General features: G+C 43.1%; 1 protein-coding gene across 4 annotated transcripts; it reads right to left on the bottom strand.

Moving 5' to 3' along the window:
- Positions 1 to 2: 2 nt before the first annotated feature.
- LOC115141110 (ral guanine nucleotide dissociation stimulator-like 2) lies at positions 3 to 25,533 on the bottom strand. Of its 4 annotated transcripts, XM_029679748.2 has the most exons (20): positions 25,281 to 25,531; positions 23,394 to 23,563; positions 11,017 to 11,064; positions 10,801 to 10,884; positions 10,504 to 10,667; positions 10,249 to 10,305; positions 9,843 to 10,036; positions 9,433 to 9,539; positions 8,707 to 8,922; positions 7,868 to 7,971; positions 7,086 to 7,170; positions 5,862 to 5,921; positions 5,433 to 5,519; positions 5,278 to 5,310; positions 4,862 to 4,983; positions 4,642 to 4,731; positions 3,208 to 3,301; positions 2,641 to 2,865; positions 2,297 to 2,411; positions 3 to 2,201 (listed from the first exon to the last, which is right to left on the bottom strand). In XM_029679748.2, exons 2-20 carry the CDS (start codon positions 23,550 to 23,552, stop codon positions 2,023 to 2,025), a joined length of 2,223 nt encoding a protein of 740 aa, XP_029535608.2. In that variant the 5' UTR covers positions 23,553 to 23,563; positions 25,281 to 25,531; the 3' UTR covers positions 3 to 2,022. The 4 variants fall into 4 exon arrangements, with proteins under 4 accessions (XP_029535608.2, XP_029535606.2, XP_029535607.2 ...); XM_029679746.2 differs by having other exon boundaries at positions 9,433 to 10,036; positions 25,281 to 25,533; XM_029679747.2 differs by lacking the exons at positions 23,394 to 23,563; positions 25,281 to 25,531 and adding an exon at positions 12,444 to 12,793 and having other exon boundaries at positions 9,433 to 10,036.

Raw genomic sequence — 25,533 nt, 5'->3', positions numbered from 1 at the left:
AATATTTTATATGTACATCTTTGTACATTTATTTGATAAGAAATGACACAGCAGAATTACAGCACACATCCGGGGAATTGCATAGAAATTCCTCATATTACTGTCACGTCAAAATGCATAGAAAAAGGAAATGCATCGCACAAAAACAACAGGGCATATGTAGTGCATAAACATGCCAGCTTATACAGCACTGTGAATGTACATCATATGTACTATTACATTCCAATGCATGTGAAGTGCAGAGGCTTCATGTCAAATAGCACCCTATTAAGCCCACTACTTTTGACCAGGTCCCATAGGGCTCTGGTGAAAAGTAATACACTATATACGGAATAGGGTGACATTTGGGACACTTTAAGTGGTTCAAGCACCAATGAGAGAAAGGCACTAAACAATCAGTAGCTTAGCCTGGCGCTAACACTTCATCAAATTACGTTACCCAGAATCCTCTCTCCTCTCCCTGGAACTACCGTATCTATGCTTCAGCCTTTAGTAGAGACTTCAACAGCACTGGCCAGAGTTCACAAGAGTTCACCAGTTAGGGCCTCCGACAACGTGTCCCCCATGCGCCCTTATGCGTGCAGGTTTTCCTTCCTACTGGTCTCATCCTCATGGGATAGAAGCAGAGCCTTCTGCAAAACCCGCTACATTCAGTTCCTGGACTAAAGACATTGCATAATGAAACCTTAATAGCTGTCAGATCTCTATCAAACGTCAGAGAAAATATCAATTAAACATCATTCAGGGATTGGTGAGAATCCCTCACTAACCTCGCATGGGTCTTTGAGGACTGACTTTGGGTGCACTGGTTGAAGTCCACTTCAGACAGACTTCCACTTCAACTACCAACTATACCCATTCAGAGACCATTGATAAAGATGAGCTTATGCTGTATTAGAAAAGTATAGCATTAAGGTGCGATGGTAGACATCTTTTCAATACGCACAACCTAGTCTGGACTTTCATTAGTGTCTTCACATGAATTGTTTAGGATAGAGTTTGTGGTTTGATGCTGTTATGCCTAATGGTTAGTACTCATAATATGACTATATTCTGTGTGGGAGTGGCAAGGCTGTATATGTAAATGTGTTGTATTTTACACAAGATACTACCAGAACTATCATTCAATATGTATGCAGAAAGCCCAAGCGAAATGATCATGTATATCTTTGACACGACTTGACCCATTTGAAATGGTTGCAGTTTGAGGCAATTTCATACATTTCATGTCACTTCACAATGAATAACATGTCATTCTGACACTTGTTGATAGCTCCTTGGGAATGTAAACACAATCATGACATCGTCCATACATTAAAAAAACATATGCATACATACAAAGTACATAGTTAAAACATTTTGATGAGCCCCTGTGCTTTGCTATAATGAGAGGTTTCAGTGACTCTGTCTGTCAGTGCTCTCCCCATCATTCATATTCCTGATTCTATCCACTCTCTATGGAGAAATGTAAAACTTTGTTGTGGTCATGGTCAATTCAAATAGGGTCATATCACCCAAACTCTGATTTAATGAAGTTCTCTACTACCAACTCATTTCTAGGATGGCACCTGAAGCACATTCCTCAAATACTCAAGATGATTTGGATTCCTCAGTTGCTCTTGGTTACAAGGCTATTCCATTTGGTTAAATAGGAAATGAGATGCCAATGGTCAAAGAGACTTAAAAAACATTCACCACCATTCACCATCTGTTAAAGATTTGCATTGGTCTTGTTCTAGGTGTATATTTCCAGTAGTATGCATTGCCAACGAGAGAGACATGCACCCTTCTACACTGATGGACTTTCCTGGTGTACACAAACAGGCAGATAAGAATACATTCATCAAACAAGTTCAGACAGGTTTCAGGATACATTTTGCTAGAACAAGCTCGGTCAGAATGTGTTTCCACTTCGAAAAAAGATTAGGAAAGACAAGGCCACATCTCACTGAGATATATGCCTGCATTCTTATCGTGTCCTGTCCTTGAGAAGCACTAGCCAAATTATGTCTCAGATATAGCCTATTTGGGAAAGAGCTGTCTCCGCCCCTTGGCTTTGATTCGAGGAAAGGTGGCACTAGTTTCTGTGCTGATTGGTTGAGAGCGAAAAGGGGTGTTTCCTCCTTGTCTGCGCAGCAGGAAGTCCACACTAGAGGAAGTCATGGCATAGAAGACGTTTCCTGTGGCAGGGATGACCAACTCTACAGGGCAGAACAAGAAAAGTCATCACTACAATCAATATGAACAGAGAACTGTTAAAGGGATTTCGTATGGTCGGGTTGAGAAATGTCTTTACCTTTTCCCTCGGGCAATAGTTGGATCAGCTCATATCTGGATGCTTGTTTGGGGTCCTGACTGTGTTTTTCTAAGGCAGAACTGATCACAGTGGGCGTCTTATCATTGCTTGTCACCTGAGGAAACAGAGAAGGACAATGATATCAGACAGCTTTTACTCCTAGTTATAATATCCTGTGTACAACCTGAGGAAATGTTTTGGATTACTATCATTAACGGATATTTGTGGATTAAAGTAAATAGTCATGAGTGCAGGGTGCAGTGCAGTGTATAATTTGAAACCAAAAAAAGGCAAATATCTCTAATCAAATCTCAACTCAATATGTCATTATCTCAGCTCAGTACCAGTATGCTTCTGTACATATTCCCATCTTGTAAATCCATCCGTATCCTGACGATCCGCATATCAGGCTCAGACCCTTTGTTGTTATTGGTGGGATTGTTGCCACAGGAGACTGATCGACGATGTGATTTAATGGGAGTGGATGGTGTCAATGCAGACGGGATGGGGTCATTGGTGGGAGGGGAGGAGTCAACATCCAGACAGGAAACTGAGGGGGATTTCATATGCTGAAATAATAATAGTGATGAAAATCATTTTAAAAAACATTATACTTACTGATATGACAAGATAAAAAGTGTCTGTTGCATAAAGGCCAAAGCAAATAAAAAGACACAGAAGAGAATTAAAAGATCAAAGCTTTTCCTCTTTTAAAAGTGCTCTTCTGTATGTTTTTACGACATTTGTTTTAAACCAATCACATTTGATTACTTAGCAATACTTAGCAATAACTACGAGTATTTGCGCATGAATAGTAATTGCATGTTCTGCAATTCTAGCTGGCAATGCAACTATATTTTTGGGAAAGTATGTAAAATAACTGGAAATATTAGGTCTTATTTTGTAATTACCTTGGTGAATTTGGAAAGAAAGTGACAGACGGGGGAGGGGAAGTCAAAAAGACCGTCACTGTCAGCAACAAGGCTGGTCCTGGAGGAATTCAGGCTGTAAGGAGGTGGGAGAATCATATCATGTATGTTCATCATGCACTGTAATATGCATGACAACAACCTACAAAACATCTTACTCAGCCCCTGAGAAATACATAGTAAATGTACAAGCTTGGCTTTCAGCTCTTTCCAATGTTGCATGTTAATTTACCAGCTCTTGCACTGTGTGAGGATATTTTTAATGGAAAAAAGTACGGAGGACTTACCCCCAGACCCCCCCCAAGTCAATTTTCCACAACTGATTACTTATGGCCACATTACTACAAATTTGATAGTCAAGATAGTCACTATATATACAGTATATAGTATGTGGAACCCCTTCAAATTAGTGGATTCGGCTATTTCAGCCACACCCGTTGCTGACAGGTGTATAAAATCGAGCACACTGCCATGCAATCTCCGTAGACAAACATTACCAGTAGAATGGCCCATACAGAAGAGCTTAGTGACTTTCAATGTGGCACTGTCATAGGATGTCACCTTTACCACAAGTCAGTTCACTAAATTTCTGTCCCGCTAGAGCTGCCCCGGTCAACTGTAAGTGCTGTTTTTGTGAAGTGGAAACATCTAGGAGCAACAACGTCTCAGCCACGAAGTTGTAGGCCACACAAGCTCACAGAACCGGACTGCCAAGTGCTGAAAACACTTTCTGTCCTCGGTTGCAACACTCTCTGCCGAGTTCCAAACTGCCTCTGGAAGCAACGTCAGCACAATAACTGTTCATTGGGAGCTTCCTGAAATGGGTTTCTTAATCTTAATGTTTTAGCACACAATGACATTCTAGACAATTCTGTGCTTCCAACTTTGTAACAACAGTTTTGGGAAGGCCCTTTCCTGTTTCAGCATGACAATGCCCCCGTGTACAAAGCGAGGTCCATACAGAAATGGTTTGTCGAGATCAGTATGGAAGAACTTGACTGGCCTGCACAGAGCCCTGATCTCAACCCCATTGAACACCTTTGGGATGAATTGGAGCGCCAACTGCGAGCCAGGCCTAATCGCCCAACATCAGTGCCCGACTTGTGGCTGAATGGAAGCAAGTCTCCGCAGCAATGTTCCTACATCTAGTGGAAATCCTTCCCAGAAGAGTGGAGGATGTAATAGCAGCAAAGGGGGGGGGGGGGGGGGGGGGGGGAGGAGATGTTTGACGAGCAGGTGTCCACATACTTTTGGGTCATGTAGTGTAGTATAGTTCACAGAAAATGCTGACTGGCCATTCTTTTACAATAGTACTGAGCCCATATAACCAATGTATTTCACTATAGATAGTGAAAGGGATCTGCAGTGAATACTACCGGCATGTTGTGTGTAGAGTGTAATAATAGGCCTCATTACTTTGGGCACCGTGTGATGATGACTGTAGGGTTCTGGGTACGACCAGAGCTCGGTTCGCACGGCACCTCAATTTCATTGGACAGTCTGTAACTGCAGACATCATGTAATGTGATTAGCGATTCATCATAATTGTAGAGTTCAATTTGAAATAACATGTATGTACAAACGTGAATGGTTTGATTGTAAAATGAATAAAAACCAAAAGAGAATCACGGCTTACCTTTCTTCTTCATTTAACGAGGGTACACTTTGGTACCACTGTAGGAATGCCTCGTCGGTGAGGAAAACACAGTTTTTACAGGAAGACTGCAGTAGTCGGATCTGAGCTAAAACCTCAAACTCCTGCAAAGAGAAAAACAAATCATTATCATCAAATGACTCTCCAGTACTAATGGCACATTATCAGTTGAAATGCTAGAAGTTAAACATGAATATGTGCATGAACGCACTGCTTCAGAATTCAATACACTGCCACACGTTTAATGAGTGGCACAACAGAAAAGCAATTTATGAAGACCATCTGCTATGTTGAGCCAGAGGCTAATGAATTAGTCTGGATCCTGGAATAACATGTGGACAACGGGTGATGAGGAATTTAAACAGCAGCCCTGCAAAGGCCCTGAACGCATCACTCACTCGTCTCCTCTTGTCAAAGTTGATGTAGCCGTTCTGAAATGGAGGAACAGGATATTATGTCACTGTCAATGCAACTTCACCACCAGAGCTTATGACCAACTTCCTGTTGCTGGACACATGATGGGGGATAAATGACAGTACATGAAGGGACTCACCTCTAGTCTGTCTTTGACGGCCGTGTCCAGCATGGTGAGGTCTGTGAGGAAGATCCCCAGGTAGGGTACTGTGCCCTGGGCACTGGACTGTGTGAGAGAGGGGAGGGGTGGAGAATTATGAAAAACAGAGGCATAGGGCTTCAGGCTTCCCAGACACAGATGAAGCCTACTCAATGCATGCTCAATGGAGAACCTTGGGTTAAGATGGAGAACCTTGGGTTAAGACCTGTGAATGTACTGTATATCAAGTTGTCCTTACTTAACCATCAACAATTCCTCTATTGAAGAAATACCAGCATTGCATTACGTTACATCAGCAAAGGGTTATCTGATGCCCTTTGTACAGTTTATTCCATGCTTCTTCCTTCAAGGACAAAAATGATTATGAGCTTTGTGAGTGACTTCAAACTCGCTAAAAAGAGCAATTACTCCTATCTGTCTCCTGTTGGTCATCTTTCCGTCCAGGTTGGCGAACTTCGAAGTGCCCTCCTGAAAAACACAGACAAACATCTAAGCTTGACAATGCTTAGGTGCATGATAATCTGGAACACAATCTAGAATTTAGAACTGTCACGTTCTGACCTTAGTTCTTTTGTTATGTCTTTGTTTTATTATGGTCAGGGCGTGAGTTGGGTGGGTTGTCTATATTCCTTTTTCTATGTTTTGGGATTTCTGTGTTTGGCCTGGTATGGTTCTCAATCAGAGGCAGCTGTCAATTGTTGTCCCTGATTGAGAACCATACTTAGGTAGCCTGGTTTCACTTTTGAGTTGTGGGTGATTATTTCCTGCGTCAGTGTTTGTTCCACACTGGACTGTTTCGTCTGTTTCGGTTATTCACGTTGTTATTGTGTAGTTTAGTGATCATGTAAATAAAGTATCGTTATGGACACTTACCACGCTGCACATTGGTCCGACATCTCTTACTCCTCGTCAGAAGAAGAGGACAATCGTTACAAGAACCATGGCTATGTGCTCTAAAACCCTGTGTAGTAACTGTGTAGGCCCTCGATTCCAGACAAACTGAGAGGGTAAGGAAGCAGCTTGCTTAGTAAGTTATCAAAGCACAGCAGAAGGCAGTGTGAGTTTTTTTCCAACATCAAAGCCTGGAGTGAAGCTTTCAAATGAAAGCTCCGGCATATGTTTGGATGAATTCCTGCGTGGACGCCTTGGTGAAATTGCAGCTAATATAAGGTATTGATGGATGCACAATGCATAACAGTGAATGAAAATCCTGCTAATCCTACCGATTTCCAGCCCGCCCCCGTCAGAAATTCACAATGCATCCTAAATACAATACATGTTGAGAAACGGGTGAATTTAGATTGACAGGACGTTGACATTGAGAGGCTGTACACTCCCAGATGAAGCCTTCCTCTAGGTTATAAGGCATGATTCATGATTCAAAGTCATTTTTAGCCCTGGAGTAGTGCTTAATCTGGATCTGTGTAGCGCAACCGCTCTTGAATATATATTCATTTGAGTTGAGTTAAACACGTTTGGTGTGATCTCCGATGACACTTCACATGAGACCTGTCCTCATCTCATACCGCTTGTATTATGGGATGGCTGTCAGTGCACTGTGTGTGTCTGTGTCTCTGTGTGTGTGTGTGTACATGTGTATGTACATACAGTACGTATGTCACTGTGACTCACCTCTTTCAGCAGCTCCCTGCTCTGGGAGTAGTTGTCCTTCTCAGAGAAAATGTTGGACAGCTCCTCGTATCTCCTCACTGCGTCCCTGTCAGACAGAGTCACATGACAACAACAATGAGCCATGCACCCAAAGAGGGTATTAGGGGCCTGGACTGACATTTCTCTGCTGTCTACTGGGCCTCACTATAATCCACATCCAAGAGAATCAGCTAGCCATGATTAGTTTAGCTATGATTGGGGAAATTATAACAAGATGAGATGATCAATGCGCGGTAGTGTTTATGGAACGTTAAATGTGTTTGACTATGGGAAAGGACGGTGTTATATCAATGACAACGTGATTAAATTCCTGAGTTTTTGAAATGGCTGTGTTGAAAAAAAGAGAAAAAAAAGACAGTTATGACAATGATAGTGTTACGAGAATGACAATGTTATGGGAATGACAATACTTTGAAAACATCTGCAACAGAAGTACATTTTGCTGTGGTCAAGTGGTCAAGGCCGCTGCCTCCAGTGCATATGTACTGCTGTAGCATGGGTTCAAATCAGGCCGCCCATTTCAGCACACTCTCCTTTACCTAGAACCAAAAGGGTTTTTCAGCTTTCAGCATAGCAGAACCCTTAGAAGAACCCCTTTTGGTTCCAGGTAGAACCCTTTTGGAACCCTTTTTTTTCTAAGAGTGTATCGCTCTCTATCCAATAAACATACAAAGACAAAACAAATAAGATAATAATAAGTATGTTTTTCTGTTATACCAATGGGAATGCTTTCCTCCACCAACCTGTCCGTTTCTAGCCACGTCCTCCTTAGTCTGTGTACTGGGTTACTCTGCAGGGCAGACACGATGGCGTAGAGAGACGAAAAGTTTTTCCTGGCTCTGCATTCCTGTTGAAACACACACAGTGCAGCATTGTCTGAGAATATCTGCCGCCAGATCAATGGGGTTGTTTGGCACTCGCTGTCTGACATGGTCAACTATGTACATTCCTAAAGTGACTTCTCCCATAAAAACCTGTTGATGAGGTGACGTGAGTGTTTTGGCAACAAACCGTGATATCTAGCCTGAGAGTGTGTGTGAGATTGTGTGTGTTCCAAACAAGTTCCTTCACACACACAGGAGCTAGCTAGGCTTTTAGTTGTGAAGGAGAAAGAGGTCTGGCAGTGACTCGGCTTGCTCATGTGTCCATAACAACCTGAGGACGGGGTGTGTGTGTGTGTGTGTGTGTGTGTGTGTGTGTGTGTGTGTGTGTGTGTGTGAGAGTGTGTAAGCAAGAAAGTGTGTGTGATTGTGTGCGCGGAGTCAGCAGGAACAGCCCTGCTGCAAGCTGCTAATGTTCTCCTAAGTTACAGGATGGCAGTACTACATCTACTGTGAGCACCTTTATAGAGAGAGGACAGTATAATGCAGAAAGTCAAGTACAGTGTAGTCTTGTTAATGTTTTGAGAAAGACAGCTTAGTATTCTGCTCCTCACTCTCTACTTCAACTCAGAATCCCAAACCTATTGCTGTTGTGCCCTTGAGCGAGGTATTTAACCTCAAAATTCCTCCAGAGGAATGCTGCTTCCAAACGGGTGTGGGTGGACAATAAAGTTATTCTATTGTAATGATGACCGGCTGACCTCTGCCACGCTGATCCATTTCTCCAGGAGGCAGGCTCTCTGCTGGCTGCGGAGCTGCGTGGGCCACAAGCACGAAGCCATCACGGCATTGGCCAGCCGGTTGAACTGGCGTACAGTGGCCCGGACGGACCAACATACACCCTCGCGGCCCTTCTTGTCTCTCTGAGACCACAGGGAGCCCAGGCAGTGGTACGGGACCAGACGCACAAACAGCTCCTGTTAGGAGAGAGTGGGGGAAGAGGTAAGGAGTGAGTGAGTGAGGGACCTTGATTGAGGGAATTAAGAGGTATAGAGTGAGTAAAGATTGAGAGAGAGAGAGAGAGAGAGAGAGAGAAAGATACACAGAGAGACACTGAGAGACACCAAGAGAGACAGAGACAGAGAGAGAGAGAGACAAAGAGATACACAGAGGAAGAGAGACAGTCAGTCAGGGAGAGAGAGAGAGAGAGAGAGAGAGAGAGAGAGAGAGAGAGAGAGAGAGAGAGAGAGAGAGAGAGAGAGAGAGAGAGAGAGAAAGAGAGAGAGAGAGAGAGAGAGAGAGAGAGCAAAGCATAGCCAGGGAGATTGCAAGTGGCAAACATGTCCAGTATGAGTAAAAAAGGGTCAGAGAGACGTAACGATAGAAAAAGAGGAACACAATTAAGACTGTAGTAAAGTGCATGTTCCCATGATCTATATAAGGTTAGGCGGAGTAATGATACTGTAGGGGTCAGAGGTTAAACCCACCGTTTCTATCTTGGTGAGCTGCTCAGCAATCAGCCCAGCAGGGAAGCCCAGGATATTGGTGGGATCAAACTTAGTGGGGTCAGCAGGAGGGCTGGCAATGGTCCTATCTAAACGACAGAGAGGATGCAACACTAATCCCAATGAATGTAGGTCTATATTAACTGATACAAAAGAAAGGCTTATGGAAAGACACATCAGGGTGGTCGTTACAGAAGCAGGTTCCACCAGATTTGGATGGTGGACAGCAGACAGTGGGAATAGAACACTGAAGATCATCACAGAAAACTCCTGGAAACAATTTGGAGGAGAGTTCTGCCCATATATATCTATGGTTATGCCATCCACAAAATCCTCATATAACCTCAGGTTGGCAGTGCCATGACTGTCATAATCCCAGAGTGTATAGTGACCTGAACTAGAGTCAGGCAGTAGTGCCTGTTCACTGAGCTCCTCTGCCAGTCTGAGGAGGCGACCCCTGATCTCTGTCCCAGAGGGGTCGGAGGGCAGCAGGGGGGCCAGGCGCAGCAGAAGACCAGGCTCTCCCAGAGAGCGGAAGTCCTCAGGATACTCTGACAGCCACATACTGAACACCATACACACCGCTCTGGGAGAGGGAGAGAGGAATGGGAGAAATACAAATGCAAGAAGTGTGCACGCCCACACACACACACACACACACACACACACACACACACACACACACACACACACACACACACACACACACACACACACACACACACACACACACACACACACACACACACACACACACACACAAGGGATCATACAGTATATATATAGTATCAGACTCACCTGTTGAAGGGTTGCCTAGTCTGACTCCTTGTACTTTCTCCTGGTGGATGTTGCAATCTGGAGAAAGAGGGAAGAAAAGAGAAAGAAATAGATAGACAAAAGTTCCTTTGAGAGAAAAAAAAAGCTGAATAAGAGATGGTTTCTTCTTCACAGCGTCTCCTTTCCTTCCCTTGGTCTTTCTACAGCACTTCAAAAACGTTTCGTAACACTACATACAACCGGTGTGCAATGCATTGTTTCCTCTGACTTCCCCACCTGTCGATGAGGATGTCCAGCACTCTCTTGGTGGATGTAAAGGAGCGATAGGTGGAGAGGAAGATGGTGATGAAGGAGGAGTCTCCCATGGCGAAGGAGTGGAGGAGGTGCTGAACTAGCTTCTCCTCTGTTCCCGCCTTCACACACTGCGAACGAGAGCCGGACTGGAGGGAGTGAGAGAGAGAGATTCATAACAACACTACCATGACAATACAGACTTCCAAAGATAAAGTGTAAGGATGTAAGGTGTAATTATACTGTAATTTCTGTGCATTGCATAATGGTATGTATTCTCACTGTTGCACTGGTGGGGGCGCCATGCTGTTGCTTCACCACTACATTGTATATCACTCCGTCCTCTTTCTCCTCCAACACAGTAGACTGAGGAAGAGAGAAAGAGTATGATTAAGGGTATGATTCAGAAAAAAAGTGCATAATTCATACTCTGGCACAAATTTCCCACTGTCACCAAAATCGAGTTATTCATGCTTATCTCAAGTTGCATTGACCTACCAAATCCAGAGGACAGTACCAAGTTGTCTTCATGGGGGAAGTCTCCCCCTGTGGAATACAATAACATCCAATAAAAATAAGTACTGTCACATGACCAGAACCAGAATCTCAGGTTTTAACATAAAGCCCCGACGTGCCCATGAAGCATATTATGTTATTAGACATGTACAATAATAAACATCAATATTTAGGAGTTTCAAAGGAGCGAAGCAGTTTTAACAGGAAATATCTGAATGGGTTGAAAAGAGAAAAGAAACAAACATGGGTGAAATATCACCAAAAATCTGATAAGGTTGTAAGTGGAGTACGTCTTAATAACGCGAAACAATCCACAGTCAGTTGTAAATGCAGCGAAGCCTATGGATCACAGCATCTTTCATTTGTTTTGGAAAACAAACAGCGCATCACTTCAACAGAAAGGATAACATTACATGAAATAAACCATCCGAATACTCGCAAAACAACTGTGATACTGTACTGAAATTACCTGCTCACAGTTTCACTGAGCCATTCCATGAAACAGGCCTACCGTGAGTACCTGGGGGGGGGGGGGGTTAATGCCTTAGTGGATATATCCGTTTACACTTCCCCTGACATTTACACCCATGAAAATGTGATTTTCCATGCTGAAGAAAATGCATGAGAAAACACAGTGACGTCATCGTTAGTCTGACATCAACAATCCATACCAGTGACCCAAACAGGAGACCGACATGTAAAACCACAACAACCTCAACACGTTTAAAAGCTTTTTAGGGCACTGCCTCCTTTTGCATTAACTTCCCCCTTCAGTTGAGATCCAACCACAATAAGCAATATCCAGGTCAACATATATGTGCAAATGCATTATAATTAAGCACAAAGCAGGTCATTTTGGACCACTGACCAGACATCACAGTTACGCAACAACTGCTGTATCCTATAACGTGTCTATCGGTTTCATGTTTGACATGCGGAGGTGCCTTCAGTAACCACTCATTCAAATCAATTGGAGTACTGAAGGTCCATGCTCAGTTAATGTAGTGAAAGGATCTTATTTTGGGCTCCCGAGTGGCGCAGCGGTCTAAGGCACTGCATCTCAGTGCTAGAGGCGTCACTACAGACTCTGGTTGGATTCCAGGCTGTATCACAACCGGACGTGATTAGGAGTCCCATAGGGCGGCGGAGAATTGGCTCAGCGTCGTCTGGGATAGGGTTTGGCCGGGGTAGGCCGTCATTGTAAATGAGCATTTGTTCTTAACTGAATTGCCTAGTTTAACAAAGGATGATTAAAAAATCCATAGTCCGTCTATTATCGTGACATAGGTTCAGAACATGTTGGTCTACCTACTGCAGCATGTTTCTGTTGTTGATCTCATGTCTGTTGCTCTTTCTCTTTCCCCCCTATCTGTACCTGATTGACATTGACCCAAAAAAACACAAGTTACCTTTGTCTCGACAAGTCCAGACAGGCTACAAGCCTTTAGCTTCTTTGAGAACTTCACAAGAAAGCCACAAACACCATCTTGTCCACTTTCTTTCATCTGTCTTTTTAGTTTCCTATTGTCTCCTTGACCGTCGTTTTTCAATGACCGAGGGATTGTTTGTCTTTGTCTTTCAGTTTGTCTGGCTCTCGGACTTAACACACATAAACACACCTGAAGCCGTCATTAGGTAGGACCACTCCCTCTGTGTGCCTGCGTCACATGAACACACCCATAACACACACAGAGATAGACGTATACACACACTCACTTACTCACTCGCACCCAGGCACACACTCACTCGCACCCAGACAGGCAGGCAGGCAGTCAGGCAGGCAGACAGACAGACAGACAGACAGACAGACAGACAGACAGACAGACAGACAGACAGACAGACAGACAGACAGACAGACAGACAGACAGACAGACAGACAGACAGACAGACAGACAGACAGACAGACAGGAGAGGGATGATATAATATTATACTCATCTGTTGAACACACAGGGGACTCACGTAGCCTACACACAATGAGAAGGCCTGCAGCTATTGGCTGAACAATACCTTCCTTCTTTCAATCCCTCCTTCCCTCTCTCCTACTCTCTTTAACTGTGTGAATGACCTACATGTGTAACTAAACCTGTTTGACTATATCTCTTCCCACAATGAATAGAGTAAATTTAGAGACAGACCTAATTGACTAAACTCATCCTCCATCATCAACATTTCAACAAACCTGCTCTGAGGATCATTACATCCTCTGACACTGACCTGTTAATATGTGACATATGCTAATTACTTAATAAATGTTCCTAGTCAACGAATAAAGCAGGAAGCACGCCCTGTTTACTCAAGGGGCTAACAACACTAGCGGGTGAGCACATGTTGACACACAGGTGAAGACTTTCACAGCCTCACAATGATAGACTGGTTCAGGCTACAGCCTGTTAGCACTAGTAGAAGCTAGGTCTGGATGTTAGCATGTTAACCAACTGATCTCCTCCTGCAGGGTGGAGGTCAGAGACCTGGCAGTATGGTGCCAGGACAACCACATCTCCCTCAATGTGAGCAAGACAAAGGAGCTGATCGTGGACTACAGGAAAAGAAGGGCCGGACAGGCCCCCATTAACATTGACGGGGCTGTAGTGGAGCGGGTCAAGAGTTTCAAGTTCCTTGGTGTCCACATCACCAACAAACTATCATGGTCCAAACATACCAAGACAGTCGTGAAGAGGGTACGACAACACCTTTCCTCCTGACGAGACTGAAAAGATTTGGCATGGGTCCTCAGATCCTCAAAAAGTTCTACAGCTGCACCATCGAGAGCATCCTGGCCGATTGCATCACTGCCTGGTATGGCAACTGCTCGTCAACCAAGTCATAGACTGTTCTCTCTGCTACCGCACGGCAAGCGGTACAGGAGCACCAAGTCTAGGTCCAAAAGGCTCCATAACAGCTTAAGACTGCTGAACCCCCCTTTTGTTTTTACACTGCTGCTACTCGCTGTTTATTATCTATGCATAGTCACTTTACCCTTACCTAGATTTACAATTACCTCAACTAACCTCTGCCCCCGCACCGGCATCGAGTCAATATAGCCTCGTTATTGTTATTTTATTGTGTTACTTTATTTTTATTTTTTTACTTTAGTTCATTTAGTAAATATTTTCTTAACTCTATTTCTTGAGCTGCATCGTTGGTTAAGGGCTTGTAAGTAAGCATTTCATGGTAAGGTCCACCTATTGTATTCTGCAGTTGTGAAAAAAGTCATTTACATTTACATTTAAGTCATTTAGCAGACGCTCTTATCCAGAGCGACTTACAAATTGGTGCATTCACCTTATGACATCCAGTGGAGCAGCCACTTTACAATAGTGCATCTAATTCTTTTAAGGGGTGGGGGGGGGGGGGGGTGAGAAGGATTACTTTATCCTATCCTAGGTATTCCTTAAAGAGGTGGGGTTTCAGGTGTCTCCGGAAGGTGGTGATTGACTCCGCTGTCCTGGCGTCGTGAGGGAGTTTGTTCCACCATTGGGGGGCCAGAGCAGCGAACAGTTTTGACTGGGCTGAGCGGGAACTGTACTTCCTCAGTGGTAGGGAGGCGAGCAGGCCAGAGGTGGATGAACGCAGTGCCCTTGTTTGGGTGTAGGTCCTGATCAGAGCCTGGAGGTACTGAGGTGCCGTTCCCCTCACAGCTCCGTAGGCAAGCACCATGGTCTTGTAGCGGTCATACTTGAGTAAAAGTGAAGATACCTAGAAAATGACTCAAGTAATAGTAAAAGTCACCTAGTAAAATTCTACTTGAGTAAAAGTCTCAAAGTATTTGGTTTATAATATACTTAAGTATTAAAAGTAAAATAATAAATCATTTCAAATTCCTTATATTAAGCAAACCAGATGGCCCCATTTTCTTGTTTTTTTTTATTTATAGAAATCTATTTACATCATTTACAAACAAAGCATGTTGGTTAGTGAGTCCGCCAGATCAGAGGCAGTAGGGGTGACCAGGGATGTTTGTTTGATAAGTGTGTGAATTTGACTATTGTCCTGTCCTGCTAAGCACTCAAAATGTAACGAGTACTTTTGGGTGTTAAGAAAAATGTATGGAGTAAAACATACAATATTTTCTTAAGGAATATAGTGAAGTAAAAGTAGTCAAAAATATAAATAGTAAAGTACAGATACCCCCCAAAAAGACTTAAGTAGTACTTTAAAGTATTTTTACTTAAGTACTTTACACCATTGGTATCCGGCGCCTGTGACAAATAAAATGTGATTTGAACTCTAGCTAGCATAGACTACTAGCCTATGTTAGCCTGTGTTGCTCTGTTTACCGGCACCTATAACCACACTGTCTGCACACATATGACTCTATGCAACAGACAGAAGGAAGGTTGTGTAAATACATGGACTGCAAACCAGTTGAAGATGATTTATAGCCGTGGTTTATTCACCTTAATGTACACAGAAAGAATATAATACACAGGACTTGTCATCAATGCTAGCCTACATCAGGTCACACAAAACAGTGACTACAGGCTTTGTACTGTAGGCCTACAGTAGCACTGTGCATTCAACTAATCAGGGTGTTACAAACTAGGCTAACAGCACAGTCACTGTTTCTAAGAGACTGCAGTTGTAAAAGTAAGGCAAAATACAACTTGTTTACATTTTTAACATAGGTCTACTGTAGGCCTACTTTTCTATGGTATTATGTTTTTGTCTCAAGCAGTAGGTCTAAGGTTAAGTTTAACCACAACTCTTCCTGGTACAGTTACCTACAGTAGAACCACTTACTTGGGTCCATCCGTGCCAACCTCAACCAACCACAATCACCACATCTCAGTCTGTGAGTGGCGATGGAACAGGGAGGCACCAATGAGGATGTCTAATATTGTGGCATGTAACAACCCCTACAGTGTTTCTGTTCTACCAAATGCACAAAACCTTTGAATCTGTTCGAGTGCATTTTCCTCAACAATCAATACAAGGACTTGGCTGCTCCGCTGTAAGGAAAAGCTGGCTCACGGAGCAGATGATAACAATCATGGGAGTAAGTGGCTAAGGTTCATTCCATGAGAAACATCTTGATAAGGAAATTTGCTTGACTCTCCTCAGATACCGCATCATTCAAATCTCCCATTTTGTCTGCTCATGTTTACAGATTTTGTCCAATGTTTTCTTTCGTTTGCCCACTTTTTCCATCGCTGCTAGTTTAACTCATCGCTGCTAGTTAACTCAATGTTTATACTCTTTATGTGGAACCTCTCTCATGATTCAACATGCTCCTTGTCTCTATATTTCCATCTTTTCTCTCCATAGAGGAAGTACATAATGAGCGGAGACAAACACAGGAAGCACAACGTGCGGTTGTGACGAGCTGCTATTTTTTCTCTTTCTCTTTCCCTCACAACCCGGCCTCCTCTGACCACTACGATAGGCATCGGTGCAGGGGGGGAAAGCAGGAAGAGCCTCACAATCTCTCAATCTTCCCCCCCCTGTCTTTACACAGTCTCAAGTTCTACTTCTGTCACTTATTCGTCAACATCAGACATTTTGGGCTATGTCTCTTTAAATAAGTATCTATGGTTGTTATACAGTATGATCAAATGGGTATGTGAGCAAATGGGAGCGTATTGTCATGTGAAAACGTAATCCCACCGCTGAAACCAATATTGTTGACTACTTTACACAGCAGTACAATTGGGGCTCGTAAATATATCCTCTGAAGTTTTATTTAAAGATGCCTATTGTTTTTTTCTTTCGCTCCCTACTCTCCCTCTCAGGCTCCCACCCCTTCCTCCCCTTCCTTCCCCACTCTTCTTCTCACGCTTTCATCTGTGCATCCCATGGTACCCTCTCTACTCTTTAAAGTGAGCGCTGGTGGTATTCTAGAGCTGCTCTATTTCCTTATATCAAAGTCTTATCTGAAATCTCTTTTAAATCTTTGGTTCATAAGGTTGTTTTAACTATCAGGGTCATATTGGCAAGACACTTAGTTGTTTTGTTCAGAATTAATGAATATATGACAAACCATAGGCCCCATTTTAAGATAAGTGGAAATACTACTGAAATGATTCCACCAAGCTACAGTATACCAGCAAAACAAATGTTGTTGCTGGTAGCTCATATCTATGAAACCTAACCTAAAGAACATGTTGCCCTGTGTGGAAAAGTTTCATTGCCTGCGGGGGGGGGGGGATTGTCATTGTGAGGCCTGACCCCATTGTCTAAATCCATTCACATGCATCTAAGTTTCCCTCATTAAAGAGTGAACAAGTGGCTTGATTCAATTCCACTTGATAGAATGTCCTCTGAAACCCGGCCTATGATATCTGAGTGGAGTGGGGGATGTGGCAGCTGTACAACACACAACACATAGACCCACTGGCTGGTGGCCACCCATGGATTATTTAACACGAGACACATAGTACAGTGGTCATGTCATGTGACACAAACAGAGCAAGAGGGAAGTTACCACTGCAGCTGGTGCCTGAGTCAGTGTGACTTCTTTTTATAGCACCGGGGAGTTTCTTGAGACTGCATGCTAAGTGAAGTCAAAGCCAATGAGACGAGCATCATGTGCACTACGCACTAAAGCCAAGTAGCAAGTCTATGAGAGTAGTCAGTGGAAAATTATGGAGTTAATTGACATGTAATTAAGAGACAATCAAATAAATGACAATCACGTTTTCATCTTAATTTGAACTGATACGGTCAGCAATTATTGGGTGAATATAATGATTTGTCATATCAAAGTGATGACATTACATTGGCCTAAGTGTCATACAATTGTGGCCCCCTCCCAGTTAAAGGGAGTGATGAGCTCTACAGCAGTCTCACAACTCAATTTCTGGTTGAAAATTGTTTTCTGCTCCCAAAAGATAGAATTTGTCGATAATTGGCCCTCTTTCTGGGACTCACCCACAAATAGGACCAAGCCTGGCCTGTTGAGGAGTGACGGACTCCATCCTAGCTGGAGGGGTGCTCTCATCTTATCTACGAACATAGACAGGGCTCTAACTCCCCTATCTCCACAATGGGATAGGGTGCAGGCCAGGTAGCAGGCTGTTAGCCAGCCTGCCAGCTTAGTGGAGTCTGCCACTAGCACAGTCAGTGTAGTCAGCTCAGCTATCCCCATTGAGACCGTGTCTGTGCCTCGACCTAGGTTGGGCAAAACTAAACATGGCGGTGTTCGCCTTAGCAATCTCACTGGAATTAAAGACCTCCTCCATTCCTGCCATTATTGAAAGAGATTGTGATACCTCACATCTCAAAATATGTCTACTTAATGTTAGATCCCTCACTTCCAAGGCAGTTATAGTCAATGAACTAATCACTGATCATAATGTTGATGTGATTGGCCTGACTGAAACATGGCTTAAGCCTGATGAAGCCTGATGAATGTACTGTGTTAAATGAGGCCTCACCGCCTACTCAATCACTTTTTATAGCTACTGTTTACAGGCCTCCTGTGTCATATACAGCGTTCCTCACTGAGTTCCCTGAATTCCTATCGGACCTTGTAATCATGGCAGATAATATTCAAATGTTTGATGACTTTAATATTCACATGGAAAAGTCCACAGACCCACTACAAAAGCTTTCGGAGCCATCATCGACTCAGTAGGTTTTGTCCAACATGTCTCCGGACCTACTCACTGCCACAGTCATACTCTGGACCTAGTTTTGTTCCGTGGAATTAATGTTTTTCCTCATAATCGTGGACTATCGGACCACCATTTTATTATGATTGCAATCTGCTCAGACCCCAACCAAGGATCATCAAAGGTCGTGCTATAAATTCTCGGACAACCCAAAGACTCCTAGATGCCCTTCCAGACTCCTTCCGCCTACCCAAGGACGTCAGAGGACAAAAATCAGTTAAACAGCTAACTGAGGAACTCAATTTAACCTTGCGGAATACCCTAGATGCAGTTGCAGCCCTAAAAACAAGAACATTTGTCATAAGAAACTAGCTCCCTGCTATACAGAAAATACCCGAGCTCTGAAGCAAGCTTCCAGAAAATTGGAACGGAAATGGCGCTACACCAAACTGTAAAACTTCCGTGCAACTTCCGTGCAGTATCGAAGAGCCCTCACTGCTGCTCGATCATCCTATTTTCCAACTTAATTGAGGAAAATAAGAACAATCCTAAATGTATTTTTGATACAGTCGCAAAGCTAACTAAAAAGTAGCATTCCCCAAGAGAGGATGGCTTTCACTTCAGCAGTGATAAATTCATGAACTTCTTTGAGGAAAAGATCATGCTCATTAAAGTAAATTACAGACTCCTCTTTAAATCTGTGTATTCCTCCAATGCTCAGTTGTCCCGAGTCTGCACAACTCTGCCAAGACCTAGGATCAAGGGAGACACTCTAGTTTCTTAGTACTAAATCTCTTGACACATTGATGAAAATAATCATGGCCTCTAAACCTTCAAGCAGCATACTGGACTCTATTCCAAATAAACTACTGAAAGAGCTGCTTCCTGTGCTTGGCCCTCCTATGTTGAATATAATGAACGGCTCTCTATCCACCGGATGTGTACAAAACTCACTAAAAGTGGCAATAAATAAAGCCTCTCTTGAAAAAGCCAAACCTTGACCCAGAAAATATAAAAAATATCGGCCTATATCGAATCTCCCATTCCTCTCAAAAAATTTAGAAAAAGCTGTTGCACAGCAACTCACTGCCTTCCTGAAGACAAACAATGTTTATGAAACGCTTCCGTCTGGTTTGAGAGCCCATCATAGCACTGAGACTGCACTTGTGAAGGGGGTAAATGACCTTTTAATGGCATCAGACCGAGGCTCTGTATCTGTCCTCGTGCTCCTAGACCTTAGTGCTGCTTTTGATACCGATAACCACATTCTTTTGGAGAGATTGGAAACCCAAATTGGACTACACGGACAAGTTCTGGCCTGGTTTAGATCTTATCTGTCGGAAAGATATCAGTTTGTCTCAGTGGATGGTTTGTCCTCTGACAAATCAACTGTAAATGTTGGTGTTCCTCAAGGCTCCGTTTTAGGACCACTATTGTTTTCACTAGATATTTTACCCCTTGGTGATGTCATTCGGAAACATAATGTTAACTTTCTCTGCTATGCGGATGACACACAGCTGTACGTTTCAATGAGACATGGTGAAGCCCCAAAATTGCCCTCCGTGGAAGCCTGTGTTTCAGATATAAGGAAGTGAATGGCGGCAAATGTTCTACTTTTAAACTCGGACAAAACAGAGATACTTGTTCTACGTCCCAAGAAACAAAGGGATCTTCTGTTGAATCTGACAATTAATCTTGATGGTTGTACAGTTGTCTCAAATATAACTGTGATGGACCTCGGCGTTACTCTGGACCATGATCTCTCTTTTGACGAACATATCAAGACCATTTCAAGGACAGCTTTTTTTCCATCTACGTAACATTGCAAAAATCATGAACTTTCTGTCAAAAATGATGCCAAAAAATTAATCCATGTTTTTATCACTTCTAGGTTAGACTACTGCAATGTTCTACTTTCCGGCAAAAGCACTAAATACACTAAATACACTAAAGCACAAAATACACTTCAGTTAGTGCTAAACACGGCTGCTAGAATCTTGACTAGAACCCCCCCCCCACACAAATTTGATCATATTACTCCAGTGCTAGCCATTCTACACTGGCTTCCTGTTAAGGCAAGGGCTGATTTCAAGGTTTTACAGCTAACCTCAAATTATATGGGCATTATATGGGCTTACTCCTACCTATTTTTCCGATTTGGTCCTGCCGTACATACCTACACGTACGCTACGGTCACAAGACATAGGCCTCCTTACTGTCCCTAAAATTTCTAAGCAAACAGCTGGAGGCAGGGCTTTCTCCTGTGGAGCTCCATTTTTATGGAATGGTCTGCCTACCAATTTTAGAGAAGCAGACTCTGTCTCAACCTTTAAGTCTTTATTGAAGACTCATCTCTTAAGTAGGTCCTATGATTGAGTGTAGTCTGGCCCAGGAGTGTGAAGGTGAACGGAAAGGCACTGGAGCAACGAACGGCCCTTGCTGTCTCTGCCTGGTCGGTTCCCCTCTCTCCACTGGGATTCTCTGCCTCTAACCCTATTACATGGTTTGAGTCACTGGTTTACTGGTGCTCTTCCATGCCGTCCCTAGGAGGGGTGCGTCACTTGAGTGGGTTGAGTCACTGACGTGATCTTCCTGTCCGGGTTGACGCCCCCCCTTAGGTTGTGTTGTGGCAGACATCTTTGTGGGCTATACTCGGCCTTGTCTCAGGATGGTAAGTTGGTGGTTGAAGATATCCCTCTAGTGGTGTGGGGGCTGTGCTTTGGCAAAGTGGGTGGGGTTATATCCTGCCTGTTTGGCCCTGTCCGGGGGTATCGTCGGACGGGGCCACAGTGTCTCCCGACCCCTCCTGTCTCAGCCTTCAGTATTTATGCTGCAGTAGTTTATGTGATGGGGGGCTAGGGTCAGTCTGTTATATCTGGAGTATTTCTCCTGTCTTATCCGGTTTCCTGTGTGAATTTAAGTATGCTCTCTCATTCTTTCTCTCTCTCTCTCTCTCTCTCTCTCTCTCTCTCTCTCTCTCTCTCTCTCTCTTTCTCTCTTTCTTTGTCTCTCTCAGAGGACCTGAGCCCTTGGACCATGCCTCAGGACTACCTGGCCAGATGACACCTTGCTGTCCCCAGTCCACCTGGCCGTGCTGCTGCTCCAGTTTCAACTGTTCTGCCTGCGGCTATGGAACCCTGACTTGTTCACCGGACGTGCTACCTGTCCCAGACCTGCTGTTTTCAACTCTCTAGAGACAGCAGGAGCGGGAGAGATACTCTGAATGATCGGCTATGAAGAGCCAACTGACATTTACTCCTGAGGTGCTGACCTGTTGCACCCTCGGCAACCACTGTGATTATTATTATTTGACCCTGCTGGTCATCCATGAACATTTGAACATCTTGGCCATGTTCTGTTATAATCTCCACCCGGCACAGCCAGAAGGGGACTGGCCACCCCTCATAGCCTGGTTCCTCTCTAGGTTTCTTCCTAGGTTCTGGCCTTTCTAGGGAGTCTTTCCTAGCCACCATGCTTCTACACCTGCATTGCTTGCTGTTTGGGGTTTTAGGCTGGGTTTCTGTACAGCACGTTGTGACATCAGCTGATGTAAAAAGGGATTTGATTGATTGATAAATTAAGTAGTATAATATCTCACAAACACAATCGTTCCTATAAAAGAGGCGAGAATTTACAATGGAAACAATTATCTGCGTACTTTAGGGTTGAAAAGGAGTAAAACCCAGACATTAGTGACATAACAACACGGCTGTGTGAGTATAGAATAACCCAGTAATAATGGACTGCCACAACTAGTCTGATAAAACCTTTACAGCCTCTGTCTCAGCCAATGGAACATAAACAAAGGTTATACATCATGAGAAAAACACGCATGCTGTCAACCTGTCCAGGTTTGCACACTTTCAAAACAACCAACACAACCCTTTCTGTTTCATTGGAATTCAACTGGATATAAATAGTGAATTATATTAGAAAATACATGTGATATGGTCATAAAAGTAATGCTCAAGAAAGCAACATCTTAGCAAAAATATTACAGTAGTCTACAGTAGACATGAGCATTATATTCAATGCTTGGTGGTCAAACATCATCTAATTCACTGGCATGCCTTGATGGAAAGTACCTCCTCTTTAGTGTCCGTCTTCGAAATCAAAACGACTGAAATCCCTGAGGTTCTTTGAAAACCAACCGACCGCATCTGCTGTTTACTCAAGGAACTGGTAGGGGAGCCCTGTTACCACGGTTTCACAGACCACCGCTCTAATACACTAAACCCCTACCCTGGTTGGTCTGAGGAATGTGATCATTAAAGCTTGATGGTGAGTTGGTTATTTGAATCAGCTATGTAGTGTTAGGGCAAAAACCAAAATGTGCACCCAGGGGGCCCCAGGACAGTTTCTGTATCAAAGCAGCCATTTGTTGAATTCCCCATAGATTAATGTATTTAATATGAGACCACTGGAGAAAGTTTGCTATATGAGATAACAGGAAACAGTGCCCTCCATAACTTTACTGGTATTAAAGTGCAACTGCACCTTGATGTATCCTTCATCACAATTTTCTTCACCTTTATTTAACTAGGCAAGTCAGTTAAGAACAAATTCTTATTTTTAATGACAGCCTAGGAACAGTGGGTTAACTGCCTTGTTCAGGGGCAGAACAACAGATGTTTACCTTGTCAGCATAGGGATTTGATCTGGCAACCTTTTGATTACTAGTCCAACACTCTAACCACTAGAATACCTGCCGCCCCAGATGAAACTACTACTGCAGTTAATTGCTGTGAATTAGTTACATACAGTACATGTTCCTAATCAAGTTAATCAAATATAAAATCACTTCCAACCTCAGAGGAGTCCAGTCCAGTACTCTCAGTCACTTGTCCTGATTGGCTGCTGAGGCGAACATCGTCAGACGCTAAAGGCCGGTAGCCAATGAGGGGTACATCCCTTGACTCCACCCCTGGCAGGTCCATCCCACCTGTTCGCATACTACGAGGGATCATGGTGCCGACGGCTAGAGACACAAAATAAACAACAGGCACTTAAGGGGTTAATTGGTTATAATTTCAATTTTCTACTCAGAAATTGAGAGTCAATGGCACAGGAGCAACATAATTTTATAGTTCATGGACTTTAACTTGGAAAAGCATAAACAAATAAACACAATATACTGTACAATAAACACTGTATACTGTACAATACAATTAATTGTGTACCAAAGCTTTGGTGGTAGCAGTTCATTTGTTTACATGATGATTTATATTTCACTGTGCCCTGCTCCAGCATTGAATTTGAATGCCAGCTCTTCCTTCCTTTTCCCTTCTCCCTCCCTGAGATGTGGATTGCCATGATGATGGAAATCTAGAAAACACTGTTACACTGTAGGAGGATGTTGACATGTTTTATTTTACCTTTATTTAACTAGGCAAGTCAGTTAAGAACAAATTCTTATTTTCAATGACAGCCTAGGAACAGTGGGTTAACTGCCTGTTCAGGGGCAGAACGACAGATTTGTACCTTGTCAGCTCGGGGATTTGAACTTGTAACCCTTCGGTCCTTTAGTCCAACTCTCTAACCACTAGGCTACCCTGCCGCCCCATTTGACTATATATATTTAGAGACAGCAGATATTCATGTGACCATGCATTGCTGATTCACATTAGTGAAACTGTTTCAGGCCATTTTTTTGCCAAGCAAGTGTGGTGTAGGATACTGTATATGAATGTACAGCATATGGATATGTCAGAAGACTTCCTGTTCTTGTATGGTTCATGTCATTACTTCAGTAATGATGATAAAGGTGTTTAAATAGGTGGAACAAACATTTTATGTTTACTCTTTATCTGTATAATTTGCTATTGTTATTTTATTTTACTGCTTCTCTTTAATTATTTGTTACTTTATTTCTTATTCTTTTAGGTATTTTTCTTAAAGCTGCCTTGTTGGTTATTAAGGGCTTGTAAGTAAGCATTTCACTGTAAGGTCTACACCTGTTGTATTCGGCACATGTGACAAATACAATTAGATTAGATTTGGGCTACCTGTTATACATAGCTTTTTGTCTGTGAAATGAAATGCACTTTTCAACCCTACATGCATTGTTATACAATAGGCTTATATGGAACACCAGTCAACTCAATCACATCATCTTTGGGAACATGGTGCTAAACTTTGAAGTGTATCTCAGTCTTGAGGGCCTACATATAATTAGACCTAGTGTTATTAAATATATATATATATATATTGGTTATAGGAAAACATATCTGTAAAATGTGTCTATATACTGACTGTTAGTTTGTCATCATAAACAACCAACGGTTATCCACTGGTCTGAATAACTTCCATTCATGACATTGCTGCCTTTTTGAGGAAGGTAAACATTACATGTTGGTCTGCATGAGTGAGTCCACACTGTAACTAGGCTACAGATGGTCACACCCCAATTGCATATGTTCTCTTTCAATTCAACCAACCGATGGGTGGTGCTGTATTGACTTCTCAACCAAATTGTGTTCACCTCAAATCATAGGAAACAAGACACTATAGGGGTTAAGCGGAATATGATGATAAAGTTTGCGTGTAAAGCATTTGTTTCTTTAGTAACCAAATACACAAGGTTTAGGCCTATTTGTAGAAGGTCATATATATTAAATGTTATGAGGGCCCTGCAATTAAAGAGATGATGAAATTACAAAATGTCATTCATGTCTATATCGTATGAACGAACTTACTGAATGTTGCGTGTCCAACTACCGTCAGCTAAATTCCGCCAGCATTGGATAGCTGTAGTGTTTGCCCCCGTGGAATATACCGTTACCGGTTAGTGGACGAATGTCGCGCCCATCCGTTCCAGCACCGACGTCGGAAGAGAGTCTCTCACCCCCTCTATCAGTATCAGTGTCCCCCTCTGGTCGCCTGTCAAGCTTCTAGTGCTGATAGCAGCACTGAGCACATTCGTGTGCAGCACACTCCCTCACTGCTTTC

Source organism: Oncorhynchus nerka, linkage group LG14, assembly GCF_034236695.1.
Source record: "Oncorhynchus nerka isolate Pitt River linkage group LG14, Oner_Uvic_2.0, whole genome shotgun sequence".
Taxonomy (NCBI): Eukaryota; Metazoa; Chordata; class Actinopteri; order Salmoniformes; family Salmonidae; genus Oncorhynchus; species Oncorhynchus nerka.
The sequence above is the reverse complement of the archived record's forward strand: the minus strand, read 5'-3'. Positions and strand labels throughout refer to the sequence as shown.

Coding starts and splice junctions, on each gene's coding strand:
- LOC115141110 (XM_029679746.2), bottom strand. CDS start 23,552: ATGATCCCTCGTAGTATGCGAACAGGTGGGATGGACCTGCCAGGGGTG. Junction 7,171..7,867: donor ACGTGGCTAGAAACGGACAG/GTTGGTGGAGGA, acceptor TCTGTCTGACAG/GGACGCAGTGAGGAGATACG. Junction 2,412..2,640: donor ATATGTACAGAAGCATACTG/GTACTGAGCTGA, acceptor CTGTTTCCTCAG/GTGACAAGCAATGATAAGAC.